Here is a 24,859-nt window from a genome sequence, read left to right as displayed (position 1 = left end):
GGGAGTCTCATTGCAAGGAAATTTGGAAATAATTGGATGATTAAGACAGGAGACAAGTTCAGTGCACAAGACCATTTTTTCATTTTTGCACTATTTGTCCTAATGGAGCTCTGGGTGGGTGTGCAAGGAGAAAACCAATGTTCTTGCTTGTACACAGTCTAATTTAAACTCTTATTTCACAGTTTCAGCTTGGGGAAGATGACAGAGCTGTCACTCAGAGTTCACAGGATCATAGACAATTTGAAAGAAGCATTCAGGTTGAGTCCCAAAGGCATAGGCCAATGAGGAAAACATCTGCAAGTGTAGACAGAGTGTTTCCTTGCTGCCTGAGGGAGACAAGGAAAGAGTGATCAGGCAGCCCCTTGCAAGCACTTGAGAATCACTGAACGAAAAGTGGACACTGAGTCCCCCACTCACCATACCTTCCAAATATTGAAAATGCAAACTTGAAGAAAATATTTCTGCAAATGATCTTTAAAAAGTATCTCACACAATATTTCATCATATCTTCCCTTGTAGAAACATGAAGAATCTCTAAATCATTGTGTTCTCACATCATATATATCTAATAGATATTGGGTTTATTGTTTCTCCTATCATTACCATCCTTATGAACTGATGTTACTTGAATACTGATTGAGCTCAAGAAATGTTAGAGCCCAGACTAGACGTCTAGGAAATGGTGTTCAGTAAGATAATTTCTCTCCCTTCAGAAATTTTACAGACTCTGGAGGTATTCTGAGGATAAAACAGGGCATGTATACAAAATAGCATAGACTAGGTAGTTTGCAAAGACCAGAAATGTATTACTCAAAGTTAGTTCTCGAGTCTGGATATCCAAGAACTGTGTGTCAGCTTGGTCCAGTCGTGGTCAGAGCCTGCTTCAGGTCTCACACTGCAGAGTTCTCTCGTATCATCACAGGGCAGGAGAGGGACTAGTTTTTATCCACCTCTTTTATAAGGGCATTATTTCCTTTTGTGAGGCCTCCATCCTCACACCCTAATCGCTTCCCAGAAGGTCTGTCACCTGATATCATTACTTTGGGGTTTACGACCTCATGATATGACTTTGGTGGGGTCCTAACCATTCAGAACATAAAGGTCTTTAAAGTCTACATGCTTGGCATGTAGAAGGAAGAAAATAGTCACACTGAGCAAAAAAGAATGAGCAGGTTAGTAGGCAAAATAAGGAGACCAGGGATTCAGATCCAAACTCTAGATTTTCAACCTGTTGTAAGGCTTTAATTATTACATGTCAAAAACTGGAAACCAATCTAAAATGAAGCTCACCAGCCATGCAATGGAATAAAATAGAGCATGGACGTGATCATTCATCATTCCTTGTGAGGAGTCTCTGAAGTATCTCAGGTCAATGTAGTAGTAATTGCCATATCGGTAAAGATCCACCAGAGAGTACTGTGGTAAACTGCCTGCTCATTGCTGTGCACTATGAGCATCAAGGAGAGTTTGAGTTCAGATACATGGCTCTGCGTATGACACCCAGCAAGTTCTTTTCTGTCAGGACCTCAGTTCAGTTCAGTCATTCAGTCATTGGTGACTCTTTATGACCCCTGAACCGCAGCACACCAGGCTTCCCTGTTCATCACCAACTCCTGGAGCTTGCTTAAACTCATGTCCATTGAGTCAGTGATGCCATCCAACCATCTTATCCTCTGTTGTCCCCTTCTCCTCCTGCCTTCAATCATTTCCAGCATCAGGGTCTTTTCCAATGAGTCAGTTCTTCGCATCAGGTGGCCAAAGAATTGAAATTTCAGCATCAGTCCTTCCAGTGCATATTGAGGACTAATTTCCTTCAGGATGGACAGGTTTGTTTTCCTTGCAATCCAAGGGACTCTCAAGAGTCTTCTCCAATGCCACAGTTCAAAAGCATCAATTCTTTGGCACTCAGCTTTCTGGTCCAGCTCTCACATCCATACATGACTACTAGAAAAACCATAGCTTTGACCATACAGACCTTTAGGTCCAAGTAACAGCTCTGCTTTTTAATATGCTGTCTAGATTGGCCATAGCTTTTCCTCCAAAGAGCAAGTGTCTTTTAATTTCATGTCTGCAGTTACCATCTGCAGTGATTTTGGAGCCCAAGAAAATAAAGTCTGTCACTCTTTCCTTTGTTTCCCCATCTATTTGCCATGAAGCTATGGTACAGGAAGCCAAGTTCTTAATTTTTTGAATGTTTTAAGTTTTCAGCCAGCTTTTTCACTCTCCTCTTTCACTTTCATCAAGAGGCTCTTTAGCTCCTCTTCCCTTTCTGCCTTAAGGGTGATGTCATCTGCATATCTGAGGTTATTGGTATTTCTCCTGGCAATCTTGATTCCAGTTTCTGCTTCATCCAGCGTGGCATCTCACATGATGTACTCTGGATATAAGTTAAATAAGCAGGGTGACAGTATACAGTCTTGGTGTACTCTTTTCCCAGTTTGGAAGCAGTCTTTTGTTCCATGTCTGGTTCTAACTGTTGCTTCTTGCCCTGCATACAGGTTTCTCAGGAGGCAGGTAAGGTGGCCTGGTATTCCTCTCTCTTGAAGCATATTCCACAGTTTGTTGTGATTCACAAGGTCAAAAGCTTTAGCCCAGTCAATGCAGTAGAAGTAGATGTTTTCTGGAATCATGACCTAGTTGAGGACAATTATGGGTGAGGCATCCTCCTGAGTTTAACATAGTGCTGGGCAAAGGCTGAAAACTGTGTTGCACTTGCTACTTGAATCCCCAGACCACACGTACCTTCAAGGAAGGAGACTCCTAGTGGTTTTAGCAAAAAGCTCAGTATGACTGGTACCAGCAGGAATAGAGTGGAAATACCAGACGCTGTCTATTATAGTTACAGGAAATAGGGCCCAGATGAAGCAAAATAGCTGGGTCATTTGTAAATGCCTTCCAGTAGTAGGAGGAAATCTGAGAAACTGCTTTAGCTACAATTACTTGTTGAGGACTTCCCTGATGGTGCAGTGAAGAAGAATCTTTCCTCAGGAGAGACACATTCAATCCCTGGTCCAGGAAGTGTCCACCTGCCACGGAACAACTAAGACAGTGCTCCCCTGTTACTGAGACCCTGCTCTAGAGCCCACATGCTGCAACTCCTGAAGCCTGCACGCTAGAGCCTGAGGAGGACCGCGCAGCAAGTAAAGCGGGTACTGCGAGGAAGAGCGATCCCCACTTGCCACAGCTGATGAAAGTCCGGGCAAGCAGTGAAGACCCAGTGCATCCAGAAGTGAATAAGTAAATAAATAACCAGAAAACAACTTGTTGAGTGATTACACTGGGCCTGGTACAGAAGATACCACAGAGAAGAAGACAGAGTTCAGTCACTACAGAGCTGATTTGCCAAAGATGGTCACATATCTCTTATTTGAAGTTTGGAACATAAGGGGACAAGACAACATAAAATCCACTGTAAAATCAGAAGAATTCAGGAGCAGAGCCAAAAGTTAAATCTTCCCATGAAATAATCAATTTTTTCTGCATTCTGAATTAATTACAAAGATGGTTTCCTTTTATTTAAAAGAATAGACTTGGATTGTAACTTGAAAGTCATTTGGGAAATCTGAAATTTAATGCAAAGGAACAGAGAGAAAGATTCACATGGATGGTGATTCCTAAATCATGTTTTCTCACTGGGGATAATGCTACTTCCACGCATGCAGACATTAGTTTTCTGGAATATGAACAAATCTTGTCATTACAATGATTAGTTATTACACGTCAAACCTCAACCTGATACAACAAAATCTAACCCCTTAGTATTTATTTCTGTCTTTGGCCTTTCCTGTGTATCATACATAAGAGAAGCATTGAGATTGAGTTTATGGAATATAATCAAATTGTATACAAGATCAGTATTACAACCTAAGGTGACTAGATGGTTCATGGGAGGACTTTCCATCATTTGCTTGATCTCCAAGTCATATTGTGAGAGTTGCCCTTTCTGTACTTCTGAGAAACCGTTGTCCGTCTCATGCATGTTGCTTACGTTTGAAGGTCAGTGTGATCTGGGCTCCAGAAATTAAATAAAAATGGAAAATTTATTTGTAAATAAAATACAAAAAATATTATATTTTCTTACAAAATTCTACAAAGGTGGTTCAACATGTCAAAGTATTAAAGAGAAAAAATGTTGATAATATCCAGATGAATATCTAGCAGGCAGTAAAACTAAAAATTATTTTCTGACATGAAGAAAATTCAATGATAAATACTTAAATATTAAAGGACTATTTTAAAGTTATTCAATGATTTGAGCAGCTTTGATGACATTTAAGTATGTCTATATCTTGGTATTATTAAAGTATTTATGTAAATTTTATTTCAATGTGTAATTGGATACATACCTACTTATAAAAGTAAACATATGACATTAAAAGTCACTCTGAAAACTGAGTTTATAAAGAAAAAATAAAATTCAGTAGCTTTTACATTTAAATTATAGGTTAAAATTTTATGTAATTCTAAACTACACTGAATACAAAGAGTAAGATTTACACCTCCTTTTTCTATGTACAGAGAAAAGATATTCATAGAGTAAAAAAATACATACACAGTATATCTGTGTTATCAAAATTTCACAGTGCAGAGCAATTAAGAAAAAAATATCTAAAAAGGCTCTGTGGGCAGAAGAAAGAAGGGCAACTTGAAAAAAAAAATGATTGAGAAATGCTGCCCTAATCCGCTGGAGAGTGCAAATTGAAAAGCAAAAACAAAAGTAGAAAATAAGAGGGAACTTTCAGAAAATGGAAACCATTGGCTTCTATTTAAGACACAGGCCTGAAGGAAGGTCTTCAGAGAATCTAGAGAGCAGGTTCAGAGTCACCCACCTCCCCAGGCCACAAGCATCTGCAAGGTCCCCGATGGCCCCAGCCTGGTCCTTCCTCCTGGCCCTGCTGCTGCTCAGCTGCAACGCCATCTGCTCTCTGGGCTGCCACCTGCCTCACACCCACAGCCTGGCCAACAGGAGGGTCCTGATGCTCCTGCAACAACTGAGGAGGGTCTCCCCTTCCTCCTGCCTGCAGGACAGAAATGACTTCGCATTCCCCCAGGAGGCGCTGGGTGGCAGCCAGTTGCAGAAGGCTCAAGCCATCTCTGTGCTCCACGAGGTGACCCAGCACACCTTCCAGCTCTTCAGCACAGAGGGCTCGGCCATCACGTGGGACGAGAGCCTCCTGGACAAGCTCCGCACTGCACTGGATCAGCAGCTCACTGACCTGCAATTCTGTCTGAGGCAGGAGGAGGGGCTGCGAGGGGCTCCCCTGCTCAAGGAGGACTCCAGCCTGGCTGTGAGGAAATATTTCCACAGACTCACTCTCTATCTGCAAGAGAAGAGACACAGCCCTTGTGCCTGGGAGGTTGTCAGAGCAGAAGTCATGAGAGCCTTCTCTTCCTCAACAAACTTGCAGGAGAGATTCAGGAGAAAGGACTGACACACACCTGGTTCAACACGGAAATGATTCTCATGGACCAACAGACAACACTTCCTCCTGCACTGCCATGTGGAAGACTCTCATTTCTGCTGTCATCATACACTGAACTGAATCAATATGTCAAATGTTTTCAGGAATATTAAGCAACATCATGTTCAACTCTATAGGCACTGGTTCCTCACGGATGCCGAAGCTGATCTATCTACATATTTAACTACCTGGACATTTATTTATTTATTTTAATATTTATTTAACTATTTATAAATATTTAAATTATTTTGTTGATAAAATATTATGTATGTATACTTATGGGAAAATGTGTATTTTTGTATTTAGTCAGTTTATGATTTTTCTTCCTTTATTAAATTCTTACTGTAAAAGACTTACTTTGTTTTTTCATTAAAACAGAAACACCAAGCCAAATGGCAGCTTGATTAAAAAATGCATTTTACGATTCCTTGAGCCGTCTTTAGGATTTACACATTAGAAGTAAAAATACTCTAGCTCTAGCTATGTTGTTTGTTGCTCTGAGGACCTTGAAGGGAACACAACCACTCCAACGCTTTTTGTAATTCTGATTTTTTTCAAAAAAAGTAACCTAACAACAACGATCAAAAAAAAAAAAAAATCCATGCTTCAGGATTTGATGAATTCTTGTGAAGGATTTTCTGCCTCTTGTTTGTGGTGGAATTTTCTTCCTTGGAAAAAATTGTAGGTATGCTTGAAGACATGGTATTCAGTTGGCGAGAGGTGAGGTGAATATCTTATCCTTACACTCAAATATCACAGTCATTCACTTCCTCCCAGTGTAGAAATCCCCATTTCTCTCCTCATTCACTATGCATGAAAGTGTCCTCTCCATTTATACAGCTGTGTCCTTCTCCATTACGGTTTCTGGTTGTCAATTTCCCCATATGACTGCAAACCACCAACTAAAAGCAGAACTTGAGTGAAAGTTTTAGATCTGTCAGACACTCTCCTAAGACTTCACCTGCTCTGCCTGCCAAGCACTGCAGGTCCAGACTGTCCAGCCTCCCAGAGAAACACAGTAAATAGAGGGAACCCCGCCCCACAGTGAACAATGGTGGAGACACCAGGGGTTCCTCTGAGCGTCTACCTAGGCTATTCCATGCGCTGGTTGCACCAGGAGGAACTCACCTGGTTCAGGAATCTCATTTGAGAAAAGCCCAAAGCACTGGAAACTTGGAGTTGAAAGTCAGCAGCAGCTTGAGAACTTGGAAGGAGAACAGAGATGTTTAAAGTGTTTGTGGAGCAGCAGCGGGTCCTCGGGACACAGAACAACACAGATGAACTACACCGAGGCAAGTGCTTCTCCACAACATTCCTTTTCAGAGACTGAGAAGACTGAAGCGGATGCTGAGAGCACAGAGACAGAGCACGAATGCCTGGCCACCAGCTGTGTCCCCAGCACGGCTGACATTCACACCACAGCAGCCTGCAGAGTCCTGGAAGGCACGAGGGCCACTCCCATCACAGCTGCAGACTTGTTTCTTCCTTAGGACCCAGCAAGTTATCACACAGCAGGGCAAGAGGTGCCTGGGGACAATGCAATCCAGGGAAGTTCTTAAATTCCATCATGGTGTCTTTGTATCTCTGAGAGACAAAAAAGATCAAACAAGATTGAATAGAAGGGGCACAGGCAGGGATTTTAATACATTTAGCAACAGTGGGACAGAGCTTTCCTTGTAGGACATATGTTAGTAACATGCACACTGGAAGAACACAATTTCTCAAAGCAACAAAGATCTTTGTGGAAATTCATGTATTTAATGTAGGCAATCTTCAGGACATTGATGGATCAGTCATCTTTCTCTTCTTTCCAGTTGGGACATACAGCACTCAGTAGCTATATGTAAAGTCAGAGGGACTTTTGAAATAATTTTATTTATTTATTCATTTTTCACTGTGCTGTGTCTTCATTGCTGCCTGGAGTTTCCTCTAGTTGTGGCAAAGGTGGGTCCTCTCCACTTGTGGTGCACAGGCTTCTCACTGTGGTAGCTCCTCTTGTTGGGGAGCACAGGCTCCGGTGCACTTGGCTTCAGTAATGGGGGTCCTGGGGTCTAGAGCACAGGGCAATAGTTGCGGCACACGGCTCAGCTGTTCTGCAGTGTGCGCATCCTCTAGGACTGCATGTGGTCCTATTGGCAGGTGGGATCCTCACCACTGAGCCACCATGGAGGCCCCTCAGGAAACATGTAAAGTACATTGAGAGGTTTGGAAACCTTCCTGAGGATAAGGGTCCTAAAAAAGTAAAAAACATTCTGATATTACTGCTAAAAATATCGTTTCATTAATAAATTATTTTCTAAATAACCTTTTCATGTCAGTTCTATAGTATTACTTAATGATGTTTAATAGGTTGAGCTAGAAATTTTTTAAAAAGATAACTATACAAGGCCTTGAGACTTACTTCACAATTCAAGCCCATTTCTCCCTGCCAAGGAGAAAAATGTTCACTGCTTCTGTCCAGGAAGCACACATGCGCTTCCATCTTGGTCGCACACAGGCCTCCTCAACACCCACATCTTGACCAGAAGTTGGGAAACAGAGTAGCTGTTCTTCACTGAACTCCATCAGTAGACACCAGGATGACCCAGCTGGATTGGAGGTGAGTAACGCAGGTGTCTTCCTTTAGAATGAGAACAGCAGGTTACCTGAGGAGGTCTCTTGGAAGGGGTCCTTGTCAACCAAAAAAAAACCCCCAAAACATGACTCCCGAGAGTTCTTTTCATTGGGAGGACTTGCTGAGGACTACAGGCCAGAGGACAGCCTCCCCCCAGCTCTGAGGAACTGCTCCACGGACGTAGAGGAGGTCAGTATGCATGCGACTGTGGTGAAGGGGTGACGTGCAGATAATCTCACACCTTGGGAGAAAGTGGCTGAGAATCAGGAGGAACAGATGTCTCTCTGAAAGATTTTAGAGCTTTTCTGCCCATGAGAAGTTGTAAAATTGGGTTAGTCAATTTTCTCTAGAAATTATTTAACTATCAGAAGGCCTGTTGTGTCAGTTTCCCCAGAGCACAGAGTGCCTTTTTCCTGATCTCAACCCTGAACTCCTATCAGGACATGTTGGAGGTCAGGGACTGCAGTGGGTAGAGACTTCATTCTGCAGAACCTGATGCAGAAAGATGTTTTAATTGTCATCCTGAAGGAGAAACATCAGAACTCATGTGGCAAGAAACTGTTAGATGCTTTTTGTTTGTTCTTAAGCTCACAAGAAGGGCAAAAGATTAAAATACATAGAAACTAGGGCTTACCTTTCATAGGGTTAATAAAATCATTTTACTATATTTCATGGAAGAAACCACTCATAAAAGCTTAGACTTCAGCGAGGCTTGTGTGATCGGACTTCCCAACCAGGGATTGAAATCAGGTCACAGCAGTGAAAGTGCTGGATCCTAACCACTAGACAATGAGCAAACTCCTGCTTTTCTTTTAGCTGGCAGAACAATCTACTCCCTTCCAAGTACTTAATAGTGATTTTGACTATTTATAATTAGATCTCAATTTTGCGGACTGCAGACCATACACTGTGGCCCTACAAAACAATAGGTCGTGACCCTTTGGCATCTGAAATGGATTAAGGGGTCTTTGTCATCTCATTCTCCCCCTATCACTTATTTCACTGGTTCCTTAATGTCATGTTCATTTGAATCCTTCCTTTTTATTTTTTAATTGGATCATTCAGACAAATCAAAGCCCCCAAGGTTTGCTCTTGAATTTTGCTATGATTGGAATAGTTCATTTGTCTAGATTTATATTTTTCTCCAGGAGTATAAGTAAGTGGGACCCTAAGAGTTAATGAAACGATTCAGTTAAAATTATAAAGAGCTTGAAAATGACTAGACCATTCACTTCAGTTCAGTTCAGTCGCTTAGTTGTGTCCGACTCCTTTCAACCCCATGAATCGCAGCACGCCAGGCCTCCCTGTCCATCACCAACTCCCAGAGTTCACCCAAACCCATGTCCATCAACTCAGTGATGCCATCCAGCCATCTCATACTCTGTCATCCCCTTCTCCTCCTGCCCCCAATCCCTCCCAGCATCAGAGTCTTTTCCAATGAGTCAGCTCTTCGCATGAGGTGGCCAAAGTACTGGAGTTTCAGCTTTAGCATCATTCCTTCCAAACAACACCCAGGGCTCATCTCCTTCAGAATGGACTTGTTGCATCTCCTTGCAGTCCAAGGGACTCTCAAGAGTCTTCTCCAACACCACAGCTCAAAAGCATCAATTCTTTGGCACTCAGCTTTCTTCACAGTCCAACTCTCACATCCATACATGACCACTGGAAAAACCATAGCCTTGACTACATGGACCTTTGTTGGCAAAGTAATGTCTCTGCTTTCCAATATGCTATCTAGGTTGGTCATAACTTTCCTTCCAAGGAGTAAGCGTCTTTTAATTTCATGGCTGCAATCACCATCTGTCGTGATTTTGGAGCCCAGAAAAATAAAGTCTGACACTGTTTCCACTATTTCCCCATCTATTTCACATGAAGTGATGGGACCAGATGCCATGATCTTTGTTTTCTGAATGTTGAGTTTTAAGCCAACTTTTTCACTCTCCTCTTTCACTTTCATCAAGAGGCTTTTGAGTTCCTCTTCACTTTCTGCCATAAGGGTGGTGTCATCTGCATACCTGAGGTTATTGATATTTCTCCTGGCAATCTTGATTCCAGCTTGTGCTTCTTCCAGCCCAGCGTTTCTCATAATGTACTCTGCATAGAAGTTAAACAAGCAGGGTGACAATATACAGACTTGACGTACTCCTTTTCCTATTTGGAACCAGTCTGTTGTTCCATATCCAATTCTAACTGTTGCTTCTTGACCTGCATATGGGTTTCTCAAGAGGCAGGTCAGGTGGTCTGGTATACCCATCTCTTTCAGAATTTTCTACAGTTTATTGTGATCCACACAGTCAAATGCTTTGGCATAGTCAATAAAGCAGAAATAGATGTTTTTCAGGAACTCTCTTGCTTTTTTGACGATCCAGTGGATGTTGGCAATTTGATCTCTGGTTCCTCTGCCTTTTCTAAAACCAGCTTGAACACTCCATTAGTAGCAGGCAATAAAATTCAGCGATTGTTTTTAATATCATAATTACTATTATCCAGATTAAGTTCAGGATGTTTTGGAATCATTTAATTCTATTTCATTCTAGTTTTTTTCAAAGCATCTTCTCATTGCCTGAGTGGATTTACTACCTAGACAGATGCTCAGCAAGGCTGGTCTCCAAGACACTGCCAGCGAAGGTTAGTATTCCAGCAACTGGCATTCTAGTTGTCCATCTCTTGTTAGGTGATGGGCTTGACTTCTTCCTTCTGTCCTGAAACTAATCCTCATGCATTAATTGAAAGAAAAATGAGGTAGCTGATCTTGCAAAGCAAAGGACAGTCACTTGACCCTGGACTTGACCTTCGTGAGCTTCTGTCAGAGCAGCCATGGCCCAGCCTTTCTGTTGTTCACACTGGCCTCATGCTTCCCCTCTGCCACAGCCTCATCCCCAGCTGTGCTGCACTGAAGTTTGCTAACTCAGAAGACATCGTTGTGTCAGGGAAAACCACTTCCCTTCATTCATATTCAGACATTCAGACTTAGATTAGTTTTCTTTTTGCCCACAAAACAACTGTGGAGTTTTACTTTCTAGGAAAGTGGCAAAGGGAAACAACAACAACAAAAAAAACTAAAGTCTTACATATGATAGAGATACAGCCCCTCCGCCTTTCTTCACTTCGCTTTATTATTCTTACTTCAAGGTGAATTAGAACTAGAGCAGGAGCAGCAAGACAAAGCCTGGTCAACAAGTCACTAAAAGAATGTAGAAACTAAGTGAAAAATTATACTCAAGTAAAGGAAAGAAGGCTATTTCTCCCTGAACCAGTAGCCTGGTTCTCACTGTCCTTCGTTCTCAGAGGGAGAAAGAGATAGAGGAACAGACATACCCAGTGGAATCAACGGCCTGAATGAATGACTGAAACTCTCTAGACTCTGTGACATAAGCTTCTAGTGAGAGACTTCATCACTGAATCTCCTTCCTCCAGCTCTGAAACTCTGAGCAGAAAAGTGTTGAACAGTTTAAGTAAAAGTCTTGAATAATAAAAACATTCTCATTTGAGTGACAAATATCCAATTGGATGGGTACATTTGAAGTTATTGGGAAATACGTAAATTTACTACTTTAAACTTATGACATTTTCTTTGATCATATTATGAATACACAAATGAAAATCAAAAAAGGAAGTGAAAGTGTATTAAAACAATTAGAAAATGAAAATTACCATCTTCCCTATTTAATGGCCTTGCTTAGAAAGAGTAGCATCAGAGAACCTATCTCAAGGTTCCAGCAGACACTGCTCAGTCAGGCCAGCAACAGCCTCATCTTCCCCATGGCCTTCATGCTCTCTCTACTGATGGCCCTGGTGCTGGTCAGCTACGGCCTGGGAGGATCGCTGGGCTGTGACCTGTCTCAGAACCACATGCTGGTTGGAAGAAAGAACCTCAGGCTCCTGGGCCAAATGAGGAGACTCTCCCCTCGCTTCTGTCTGCAGGACAGAAAAGACTTCGCTTTCCCCCAGGAGATGGTGGAGGGTGGCCAGCTCCAGGAGGCCCAGGCCTTCTCTGTGCTCCACGAGATGCTCCAGCAGACCTTCAACCTCTTCCACACAGAGCGCTCCTCTGCTGCCTGGGACACCACCCTCCTGGAGCAGCTTCGCACTGGACTCCATCAGCAGCTGGACGACCTGGATACCTGCCTGGGCCCGGTGACGGGAGAGGAAGACTCTGCGCTGGGAAGGATGGGCCCCACACTGGCCGTGAAGAGGTACTTCCAGGGCATCCATGTCTACCTGAAAGAGAAGGAATACAGCGACTGCGCCTGGGAAATCGTCAGACTGGAAATCATGAGAGCCTTGTCTTCATCAACCAACTTGCAAGAAAGGTTAAGAATGAAGGACGGAGACCTGAACTCACCTTGACATGACTCTCACTGACTAAGATGCCACATCATCCTTGTTTACTCACCTGGGGTCATTTCAGAAGACTCTGAATTCTGCTTTAGCCCCCAAATTTGTTGAATTAACTCAGCCGATACATGTCGGTAGTAATAAGCAAGTAGATATAAAAGTAATCATGTGCAGGGGTATCAGTCCATAAGCAATGACTGCCCTGATGTTATTTATTTATTCTTTATTTATTTAGTTAATGGAATATTTTATCTCATTGTATTTATATTTTCATATTAAGATATGTATGTTTATATTGTATTAAAATTTAGAAAATATATTTTCCTATTTAATTATAATTGTTATGTGGTTTATTAAATAGTTATCAAGATAAATTTCTTGAGTTTTTATTTTTTTAAATTTTATTTATTTTTTTTCTTCTGAAATTAGTATAACTATGCCAGGTTGTATTCTAGGGTCTTATTCCATCCTGTTACTGCCAAACTCCTTTTTGACTTCATATATAAATATTAAGTACATTGCTTGTAAGAAGCATATGAAGTTTTGCTTTTATTCAGTCTGTCTTTTAATTGGACTGTTTTATTTGTATTTCTTTTCTTTTCTTTTTTTTAAATTTTATTTTATTTTTAAACTTTACAATATTGTATTAGTTTTGCCAAATATCGAAATGAATCCGCCACAGGTATACCCGCGTTCCCCATCCTGAACCCTCCTCTCTCCTCCCTCCCCTACCCTTCCTCTGGGTCGTCCCAGTGCACCAGCCCCAAGCATCCAGTACCGTGCATCGAACCTGGACTGGCGACTCATTACATACATGATATTATACATGTTTCAATGCTATTCTCCCAAATCTCCCCACCCTCTCCCTCTCCCACAGAGTCCAAAAGACTGATCTATACATCGGTGTCTCTTTTGCTGTCTCGTACACAGGGTTATTGTTACCATCTTTCTAAATTCCATATATATGCGTTAGTATACTGTATTGGTGTTTTTCTTTCTGGCTTACTTCACTCTGTATAATAGGTTCCAGTTTCACCCATCTCATTAGAACTGATTCAAATGTATTCTTTTTAATGGCTGAGTAATACTCCATTGTGTATATGTACCACAGTTTTCTTATCCATTCATCTGCTGATGGGCATCTAGGTTGCTTCCATGTCCTGGCTATTATAAACAGTGCTGCGATGAACATTGGGGTACACGTGTCTCTTTCCCTTCTGGTTTCCTCAGTGTGTATGCCCAGCAGTGGGATTGCTGGATCATAAGGCAGTTCTATTTCCAGTTTTTAAAGGAATCTCCACACTGTTCTCCATAGTGGCTGTACTAGTTTGCATTCCCACCAACAGTGTAAGAGGGTTCCCTTTTCTCCACACCCTCTCCAGCATTTATTGCTTGTAGACTTATGGATCGCAGCCATTCTGACTGGCGTGAAATGGTACCTCATAGTGGTTTTGATTTGCATTTCTCTGATAATGAGTGATGTTGAGCATCTTTTCATGTGTTTGTTAGCCATCTGTATGTCTTCTTTGGAGAAATGTCTATTTAGTTCTTTGGCCCATTTTTTGATTGGGTAATTTATTTTTCTGGAGTTGAGCTGTAGGAGTTGCTTGTATATTTTTGAGATTAGTTGTTTGTCCGTTGCTTCATTTGCTATTATTTTCTCCCATTCTGAAGGCTGCCTTTTCACCTTGCTAATAGTTTCCTTTGTTGTGCAGAAGCTTTTAAGTTTAATTAGGTCCCATTTGTTTATTTTTGCTTTTATTTCCAATATTCTGGGAGGTGGGTCATAGAGGATCCTGCTGTGATGTATGTCGGAGAGTGTTTTGCCTATGTTCTCCTCTAGGAGTTTTATATTTTATTTATTAAATAGTTATCAAGATAAATTTCTTGAGTTTTTACTTTGAAAACATAAATCCTTATTTTGTCTACAAATACCTATGACAAAATAGTATTTGTTCACTTTATACTTTGAAACAGTTCTATCACTTTATAACAAGTGTCTTTCAAAAGTGGAATTCTGAGAAACATCTGTGGGTGCAGTTGTTAGGACTCTGAGTTTTTCCTCCAGGGAGCCTTGGTTGAGGAACTAAGAACCTATAAGCTGTGGAGGGTGCCAAAAAGAAAAAAGGTAGAAAGGAAATTATGAAATTGTAGAAAATGGTTAGTTTTGATGTCATAGGCTTAACTAATTTATACCCACTCATTAAAGAATGGTTGATATACATATCTGAGGGAAGCAGTCACGTCCTGCAGGAAAGCTGATGACATACAGTGTTGACTGGCTGCTCCTGACTCCTATTACTCTGTCTCCCACCTTCTCCTCAGCACTGCCTTACTGAGCAATTCAGTCCCTTCCACATTACCTTCACTGCCTCCAACACAGGAACTCTGTTCTGTGCTGATTTCTTCTAGCTGCATGGTGTAGTCAGAGTAGAAGCCACAGGAAGAGAGTCCAAGTGAAAGGAGAGTACTAGAAATTCCAAAACCTCTGAATCCCAACTCTGCTATTTACCAACAGTATGACCCTGAAGAATTTCACAAACACAACAGGTCAGTTTCCTCATTTTTAATATGGGGACAATAAGAGTGGTTTTCATACAATTACTGTTTGGAGTCAATGAATCTATATCACACAAGAGGCATCAAGTGCTCCTGGCAGAAATCATCAGGACTGTGAGAATCATGGAGTGGCTGCCCTCAGGGAGGAGACAGGACAGCCGCCCTGAGACAGAGACTGGAGGGCAGCATGGAAAGGTGCTGGCCCCTGACAAAGGAATTTTGTTTTCCACTTGGGTGCTAGTTTCACAGTGCTCTCAGTGTGACAACTTTCCTTTGCTGTATGCTGAAGAGCATTCCAATTTCTGGATTTCATACTTCTAAAAGCATTCCTATGAATTCATAAAAACTCTTTGAGTAAGATGAATTGGTAGAAAATGCTTGATCTAACATAAATACGATACTAGGGAAAGAATAGAGATTGCATATCAGTACAGATAATCAAACACAAGCAGAGGCAGGAAGGAAAGAGCACGGGCTGTGAAGTGTGTGGTTCTGCTCTCCAGTTCTGGGCTGTCCCAGGTTGGATCCTAGTTCTCCTTTCCATAAAATCCCTTGTCCATACTTGCTGGCAATGTCACCTCCTGGAGCCTCTGTTTTACTACTGAAAGAACAAAACCCAAGAAATGGTTCAGAAGCCAGTTTTACCTCTTCTCATACTAAAGAAGTGAGAAACATGATTAATGAATGAAGTGCTTGATTTTCGGCAACCTCCAAGGAGACTCACACCAGGGGCCACCTTCCAGGATTGCTGCTGCTAGTACCCTTGTCCCCAGGGCAAGCCACTGCTGACCCACACTTCCCTAGGAGACTCCAACCTTAGGAGGGGGGTCTGGTTCAGTCTCCTGTGGGGTCACTGCTCCCTTCCCCTGGGTCTTGGTGCATGCAAGATTATGTTTGTCCCCTGCAAGAAGAGTCTCTCCCACCACCCTGTGGAAGTCCTGTAATCAAATCCCACTGGTCTTCAGAGTCAGATTGCCTGGGGATTTCCAGTCCCTTTGCAGGCTTGCAAGCATGACATGAGGCTCAGAACCTTCACACCAGTGGGAGAACTTTTCTGGTATTATTGTTTTCCAGTTAGTTGCTTTCCCATCTGGCATGTATGGCATTTATTTTTATCATGCTTGAGTGCCTCAGTATCTCGTTGTAGTTTCTTCTTTGTGTCTGGACATGGGACATCCTTTTTTGGCGGGCTCCAGAGTCCTCCTCTGGATGGCTGTTCAACAGCTAGTTGAGATTTCGTTGCTCTTGCGTGAGGAGATAAGTGCATGTCCTTCTACTCTGCCATCTTGAATCAGAAGCTTCGCCAAAACTTTGATATTTGACCAGTTGAAATATGCTGAACTATCTCATGCACACCCACCATATCTTTTATTCACCACCATGGACATACTTGTGGCTGAGATTTGAACAGAGGGTTAATTGCTGGAAATATGTATGCTGTCTGTCTTCAAAGAGTATGCTTTTATAAGAAAGATTTTAAAAATCAACACATCAATCTGCTGCACAGAAAATATTGTTATTGAGGTATATCCAGTTCCCCCCAGTAACAAGTGGGATCATTTATAAAATTTGATCAACAAAGATCCCACCAATTTATGTATTTCATTCAGCATATTTCAACTTTTATTATTTTAAGAATTTCCTATCATCTTTACTTTTCAAGATCAAAGTCTTTCTTTTCATTTTAAACACACCTCCGCCACACACATCCTCCATCAGGACCTTCTAACTGAGAGTCCTTTAAATGGGGAGGAATTGACTCCCCAAAGCAGGAGCAAGTCTCCATTTCCTATTCCCACCCAGCATCCTGCACAACGGTAGGATACTACTGGTCCTCAGAGTTGTCAATAAAAGTGTAAATGTAACAATGATAATAATAATAATGATAAGCTTAGAAGAGTTTTACCAGTTAAACTGTTTGAAAACGACAATCTTGCTACATTTTTTTGTTTTTATTTTTTGTGGGTTACTCTTGTCTTCTCAGGTGACCAGTATATTTGTTATCTGGGCATCTCTTTAGATTTCCCACAAGTTCCTGAATCATTTAGTCCAGTCGATTTTTCTGTCCTATGCTACAGTTTTCTCAGCTTTAAAATAAGGATATGGGAGTGGATATATGTGTACTTATAGCTGGTTTACCTTGTTGTACAGCAGAAACCAGCACAACATTGTGAAGCAATTATTCTCCAATTAAAATCAAAATAGGGATAATGAGAATACTGTACTCCATTCAATATACCATCTCATGTTCTGTACTCTATATGATGTTAATATAACAACTTACAAAATTATCTTAAATGAGTAGATTATATAAAGCATCAGGGCCACATTAAACATGTGAGAGTTGTTACTGTGACAGGTGTGTATTAAGCTTTCACCATTATTTCATGTCTACCCTAAAGATGATTAGGCCATATCTGTGACTGTCTCAACTCAATTTTTAATGCAAAAATTCTACCTCTGCAAATTAGAATGTAAATCTGTTCTAGGATTGTACAAAGCATATCTACACATTTTGAAATTTTACTAGCAAATAAAATAATGACATGACTGTACCAAGCACACCGAGATATTTAGTGGCCATCAAATCAACATGTAATCAGTGCATTTGGCATATAAGATACTTATTAGGTAGGAAATGGTATATTATGTGAAAATCTACATTATGCTGAAATAAAAAACATCTTGATTATGAATTTTAAAGTAACTTATCTATATGAAATGACCTTCTAAAAATGTTAATAAAACTATGCAATGCAAAACTATGTATAATTTTGAAAGCTTAACGTAAGATCCTTAGATAAAGGAAATGAGAAGAAAAAAAGACTTTGAAAATTGATATTAATTATTTAAGGTAGCTACTGGGTCATTGTTTCTCAAATATGGCTTTCCCTCAATTGAACTGAGATGAAAAAGAAGCAATTTTGAAAACTTTACAGATGTTTTGCTTCCAATGAAGCCAGGTACTTAAAGTTTTGCTTTGGCATAAGGAATATTTAGACTTGGTGTGAGTTTTAGACTTCTTTGTACATTTTGAAATATTTCCAACTACTTGAACGTTGCAGGAGAAATTAACCATTTATATTAAGTAAAATCATTTTCCCTTTCCCCAGGGGCTCCTGTAAGTCTCAGTCTTGTCCTCAAGTCTTCCCAGTGGATGGTCCCAATATCTAGCTTACTGTCCAGAATGTACATGCCTTTCCCCTTTCCCCAAATTAGTCTTTTCCCCCAGAAACAACCCGGAATCTGAAAACATACCACAACATGCTCAGATTTCCAGCCATCAGTTGCAGCATAAACGGGCACCAGTGTAAACCGCTCTGGCTAAAATCTTTTCCCAGGAAGGGCAGGATGGAAGCAGGGGCAGGTGCACAGATCAAGTTCTGAGCGAAACCCCTGCAAAGCTCCCCTGGGCAGTCTGGCCCCAAAACGAAGGTTCCTCACTGCTCCTGGGACCCCACATGCTTCCCGGGCCCCAGAAGCACCAACTTAGCTGGAGGCTCCTGCCTACAGGGTCTCCCCAGTTCTCCCCATGTATGTGGCGCTGGAGTTCGAGGCTCTGGACCTGGACAGGTCTGCTGGGAGAGCAAGGCCAGTTGCTCTGTTACAGGGAGTTCTGCAGTGGTCTCCCAGTCGCTGGGGTGCAGGAAAGGCAGATTTGAGCATCTTGTTGAGCTGGAGCCATGGGACTGAATTTCACTGAAGTGCTGATTTGGGGGGATTCCTGGTCTCTCAGAGGGTGGCAATGGTGATGATCACCATTCTCCAGGGCTGGAGAACATCACCCTCCGTGTCATCAGGGAAGGGGTTGGCATCTGGTAAGCTTGGTGATGCTGCAGGTGTTGGGCTGTGCCAGCCTTTATCAAGCTGTTCCCAGCCCCTTCCCACAAATAAGATCTTTAAATACGTCAGAATTGTCACTTTCTGCACTTTTCTCAATTTTGTCTTCACTGAAAAACTTTTCCCTTCTATTCTGGGCATCAGAGAATGTCACAGCTTCAATGCTTCTTTTGTGTTATTACACTGGAAATGACATATACTCTTGAAAAGTCTCAATCCAAAAGGAGATATTTATCTATATGAGTCAACTCAGCTTGAAAGAAAAACCTGAGGCTCAATCTCTCTTCTTTAGTCTAAAAGAGAATTTAGAGGTGTGACTCCATAGTCTATTGTGACAGTTTTTAAACTGCATCAATTTTTAAATTGCCACATCTCTCTGCATTTCCTTTTTAAGGGTCTAATACATAAGGTTTGAATTCTTCAGTTATTTACAGGACTATAGCTCCTATTTTCTGGTGGTCTAGAGATAATAGTGGCATATTAACGAACATGGGTTAATTTGTAGCATTCTCTTCATTCTCTCATTAAAGTGTGCTGACCACATACACAAATGTGACAATGTGCTTGACGATGTGGATTCCAGGAGTGTCAGGAGGGGATCATAACTGCTCTCCTGGGAGCAGGGGAGAAGACTTTGGAGGCAGGACGAGGAGGAAGGAGGCAGCACGTGCTCAGAGCAGCTGAGGGCCAGTACTCAGAGCTGATGAAGAGGAGGGACTGGGAGCAGCAGGAAGCTACTCTCACAGAATCAGGGGCTCCTGAGTGTAGCCGACACCAGATGTTCATTTCATCTTCTAAAACATCAAGACAACTATAGTAGCAGTCACAGAGGACATCCTTTAATTCAAACAATTCAAAGTTTGAGAATTAGGCTGAGAATGTGGAACTTAGTGAATGATAGCAGTCTTTCATATCAGTATAACCAATAGTAACCTCTTTACTCCACCCTCAGTCCAACCAAGAGAAGCTTTGAGTGCAAGTTCCTTAACACAGGCAAGGGTCTGCATGTTGAATCCCTAAGTGTTCATTCTAGGAGAGGGAATGCCCGCAGGACTGTGAAGAGTCCAGGAGCCCAAGTTTCCTCCCTTTGGAGCAGGGCCTTGTACATAATCGTGAGAAATCCAACAGCAGTTGAAGTTCTTTGCTGAGGAAGAGATTCTAGGAAAGTAGTCCACTCTCCTAGGATTTTGATGTTTTGTTCCTGGTCAGGGAACTAGATCCTACAGGCTACAACCAAGACTACCCATGCCACAAGTAAAGATCCTATCTGAGGCAAGGAATATGGAAAAGCCAGCATGCCGCAACCAAGACCTGGCACAGCCAAATAAATGCATTTAAAATTCTTAAAAAACCCAAAGAAACCCATCCCATAAATGTGATCATATCACAAGGTGGGATATTAGGGACATTAGGGTTACAATCAATAAAATTCAGTTATCATTTTTAATATCATAATTATTATTACCCAGATTAAGATCAGAATCATTGGAATCATTTCATTCCCTTTCATTCTAGTTTTCTCAAAGCAACTTCTCATTGCCCAGGTGGATTTGTCACAGATGCATAGCAAGGCTGGTCTCCTTGACCCTGTGAGACAGGGTTAGTGTTCTAGCAACTGGAGTTCTGATTACCCATCTCCGATGAGCTGGTGTGTGTGACTTCTTCCTTCTCCCCTTATACTGGCCACATATGGATTAAAGGAAAGAAAAATCAGGTGGCTGGTCTTACAAAGCTGAGGGCAGTCCACGGACTCAGGACCTGGACTTTGTTGAGCTTCTGTCTGAAACAGCCATGTCCCAGCCTTTCTGTTGTTCATATTGACCTGATCCTTCCCCTCTGCCACAGCCTAGGCCCCAGATATGCTGCACTGAAGTTTGCTAATCCAGAATACATCACTGTGTCAGGGAAGCCACTTCCTTTCTTTCATATTCATGACACTGAGACTTACCCTTGTTTTCTAGTTGCCCACGAAACAACTGTGGAATTTTACTTTCTAGCAAAATTGCAAAGAGAAACAAAAAATCTAACCTCTTGAAAGTGATGCAGCTCCTCGGGCTTTCTTTTCTTTCCTTTCTTGTTCTCACCTCATCATGAATTACAACCAGAGAAGGAGCGGTGACACCAATCTTGTCCAATAAGTCACTAAGTGAATATAAAAAGTTTAAATGAAAAATTACACTCAAGGAAAGAAGGCTATTTCTCCTGATCTAGCATGCTGGGTCTCACTGACTTGCTTTCTCAGAGGAGACAGAGTCAGAGGAACAGAGATGCCGGGTGGAATCAACTGCCTGAACAAACGGCTGTAACTCACTAGATTCTGTGACATAAGCTTCCAACAAGAGACAACACCAGCACTGAATCTCCTTCCTCCAGCTCAGAAACTCTGAGCAGAACAAGTGTTGAACAGTTTAAGTAAAAGAGTTGAATAATAAAAACTATACTTGGTAAAGTAGATATTATTTAACTACTAAAAGCAAAATGACTGCAGTTGGAAATTCCTTCACCAACTTACACAAACACACTTTTGCTCTCAGCATCTGAGCACTGCTGATGTTTTGGACACCTGGGGAAAAGGGTCAGGACAAGAGGAGATCACCATGGAGAACTAGGATCCTTCACAGAAACACTCCAGGGGAGAGGATGGGGTTCAGGAAGAGAATTTATTTTCCCAACAAATAAACAAGCCCTCCACAGAAGGAGATTTTGAGGCCACAGGATATGGTAAGCCTGTCCTCAGGGAGGGAGTACAGCAGGTGAGGAAGGGACTCTGTCACTCAGAGGAGAGGGGGTGTCTCCATGTGATCTCTCCCTTCTGAGTGAGGTGCTGCTGGGAAAATACAATTATCCTGGATTTAGAGTCTCCTCACCAGTGTTCCCTGAGAAGAACCAGGATTCTGGTGGGGGTATTGGCCCAGTCTGTGGAGGATGACAGGTCTCGAGCAAGAAAATGGTGGAAAGAAAGGGTGATGTCTGTAATGGCCCTGAGCTTGTGGCTCCCTAAAACACAGCCACATGGACCTGCAAGAACATGTTCTAGAAGGAAGAGAAACGTGGGATAAGCTCATGGACTGATAATAATCACCCTCTTCTCTAAATCAAACTCTAATGAAACCCATCTTGTTTCAAAGAGCTCAACTGCCACAGTGATCTGGTAAATCCCTAAATAAATACGAAAACCATAGGGCTGAGGGAGCCTGGCTTCCTAGGTAAAGTGAGAGGGGAAAATGGAGCCTAAGATGAGGGCTACAAATGTGTTCCTGGACAAGAGGAGAGGCACATTTATGCATGAGAGACAGGGAGCAATATGTGTGTAATTACAAATGTACTTCAATTCTAACATAAGACAAAGACCTTCTCATTTGATGATAAATACCCATTTGGATAAGCATGTCTGAAGTTACTGGGAAAAAGTAAAATTAATAGTTTAAATTGATGAAAATTTCTTTGACCATATTCAGAATACATAACAGAAAACCAAAATAGAAAGTAAAAGTGTATAGAAATGATTAGAAAATGAAAATTACTGTGTTCCCTATTTAATGGCCTTGCTTAGAAAGCATGGCATCAGAGAACCTACCTCAAGGTTCCACCAGACGCCGTCTCAGCCAGCCCAGCAGCAGCCTCATATTCCCCATGGCCGTCATGCTCTCTCTACTGATGGCCCTGGTGCTTGTCAGCTACGGCCTGGGAGGATCCCTGGGCTGTGACCTGTCTCAGAACCACATGCTGGTTGGCAGGCAGAACCTCAGGCTCCTGGGCAAAATGAGGAGACTCTCCCCTCGCTTCTGTCTGCAGGACAGAAAAGACTTTGCTTTCCCCCAGGAGGTGGTGGAGGGCGGCCAGCTCCAGGAGGCTCAGGCCTTCTCTGTGCTCCACGAGATGCTCCAGCAGACCTTCAACCTTTTCAACACAGAGCACTCCTCTGCTGCCTGGGACACCACTCTCCTGGAGCCGCTCCACACTGGACTCCATCAGCAGCTGGATGACCTGGATGCCTGCCTGGGGCAGGTGATGGGAGAGGAAGACTCTGCGCTGGGAAGGACGGGCCCCACACTGGCCATGAAGAGGTACTTCCACGGAATCCACGTCTACCTGAGAGAGAAGGAATATAGTGACTGCGCCTGGGAAATCGTCAGACTGGAAATCATGAGATCTTTGTCTTCATCAACCAACTTGCAAGAAAGGTTAAGAATGATGGATGGAGACCAGAATTAACCTTGACATGACTCACTGACTAAGATGCCACAGCATCCTTGCACACTCAAGTGTAGTCATTTCAGAAGACTCTGATTTCTGCTTTAGCCATGAAAGTTGTTGAATTAGTTAGTCCAATGCATAGAAGTACAGTATTAATAAGCAAGTAGATATAAAAGTACCCAGCTGCAAGGGTATCAGTCTATAAGCAATAACTGCTTTGATGTTATTTATTTATATTTTATTTATTTAATGTGTTATTTTATCTCAATATTTTATATTTTCATATAAAAGATGTGTATGCTTACATTGTATTAAAATTTAGAAAATATATTCCCCTTTCTCTTTGATTAAAATTGTAATTTGTTTTATTTATTAAATACTTATCAAGGTAAACTTCTTGAGGTTTTTTACTTTGAAAATCTAAATCCTTATTTTGTCTATATTTACCTACCACAAAACAGTAATGTTCATTTTATACTGTGGAACAGTTCTATCACTTTCTAGCAAATGTCTGTCAAAAGGTGGAATTCTTCAAGCTTTCTGGTGGCGCAGTTTCTAGGACTCTGAGTTTTCCCTCCAGGGAGCCTTAGTTGAGGAACTAAGATCCTATAAGCTGTGGAGGGTGCCAAAAAGAAAAAAAGGTAGAAAGGAAATTATGAATTATAGAAAATTGTTAGTCTTGATGTCTAGGCATAAGTAATTTATACCCACTCATTAAAGAATGGTTGATAGACATATCTGAGGGAAGCAGTCACCTCCTGCTGGAAAGTTGATGCCATATGTTGTTGACTGGCTGCTCCTGACTCCTATTATTCTGCCTTCCACCTTCTCCTCAGTACTGCCTTACTGAGCAATTCACTCCCTTACACAGTAACTTCACTGCCTCCAACACAGGAACTCTGTTCTGTGCTGCTTTCTAGCTGCATGGTGTATTAAAGGTATTTTCTCTTCCACTTCAGTGCTGGTTTCATAGTGCTTTCAGTGTGAGAACTTTCCTTTGCCATATACTGAAAAGAATTCCAATTTCTGGGTGTCATATCTCTAAAAAGCACTCCTATGAGTTCATATAAAACTCTTTGAGAAAGATGAATTTGTAGAAAATGATTTGATGTAAAAAAGACGAATAATAGGGAAACAATACAGATCTCATATCAATGTAGAAAGTCAAACACATGCAGAGGCAGGAAGGAAAGAGCAGGCGCTGTGAAATGGACTTCTGCCCTCCAATCCTACGCCGTCCCAGGTTGGATCCTAGTTCTCTTTTCAGTAAAGTCCCTTGTCCATACTTGCTGGCAAGATCACCTCCAGGAGCCTCTGCATTGCTACTGAAAGACCAAAACCCAACAAAGAGTTCCGAAACCAGTTGTTACCCTTCTCATACTAAAGACGGGAGAAACATTATTAATGAATGAAGTGTGATTTTCTGAAACCCCCAGGGGACTCACGCCACGGGGCACCTTCCAGGATTGCTGCAGCTAGTGCCCTTGCCCCCACGGCAAGCCCCTGCTGACCCACCTCCACAGGAGACTCCACCTTTAGCATGCAGGTCTGGTTCAGTCTCCTGTGGGCTCACTGCTGCTCAGTTCCCCTGGGTCTTTGTGCTCACAAGATTTTGTTTGTCCCCTTTGAGAATGGAGTCTCTTTGCCACACAGTCCTGTGGAAGACTTGTAATCAAATATCGCTGGCCTTTAGAGTCAGATATCCCAGGGATTCCCAGGCCCTTTGCTGGATTCGCAGACCTGGAAGCCTGACATGAGTCTTAGATCCTTCACAACAGTGAGATAACGTTTTTGGTTGTATTGTTTTCCAGTTTGTTGGTTTCCCAATGTGCAGGTATGGAGTTTATTT

General features: G+C 41.9%; 3 protein-coding genes across 3 annotated transcripts; all 3 read left to right on the top strand.

The window, feature by feature from the left end:
* The first annotated feature begins 4,862 nt into the window (after positions 1-4,862).
* On the top strand, positions 4,863-5,471 carry LOC109562638 (interferon alpha-G-like). Its single transcript, XM_019965667.2, has one exon. It carries the CDS (start codon positions 4,863-4,865, stop codon positions 5,430-5,432), a length of 570 nt encoding a protein of 189 aa, XP_019821226.2. The 3' UTR covers positions 5,433-5,471.
* Positions 5,472-11,739: 6,268 nt separating this feature from the next.
* On the top strand, positions 11,740-12,426 carry LOC109562637 (interferon omega-1-like). The gene has a single exon (XM_019965666.2). The coding sequence runs from the start codon at positions 11,746-11,748 to the stop codon at positions 12,424-12,426; it is 681 nt and encodes a 226-aa protein (XP_019821225.2). The 5' UTR covers positions 11,740-11,745.
* A 10,020-nt stretch (positions 12,427-22,446) lies between these two features.
* Positions 22,447-23,028, top strand: LOC109562636 (interferon omega-1-like). Its single transcript, XM_019965662.2, has one exon. The coding sequence runs from the start codon at positions 22,447-22,449 to the stop codon at positions 23,026-23,028; it is 582 nt and encodes a 193-aa protein (XP_019821221.2).
* Positions 23,029-24,859: the final 1,831 nt, after the last annotated feature.

Source organism: Bos indicus, chromosome 8, assembly GCF_029378745.1.
Source record: "Bos indicus isolate NIAB-ARS_2022 breed Sahiwal x Tharparkar chromosome 8, NIAB-ARS_B.indTharparkar_mat_pri_1.0, whole genome shotgun sequence".
Classification (NCBI taxonomy): Eukaryota; Metazoa; Chordata; class Mammalia; order Artiodactyla; family Bovidae; genus Bos; species Bos indicus.
The sequence above is the reverse complement of the archived record's forward strand: the minus strand, read 5'-3'. Positions and strand labels throughout refer to the sequence as shown.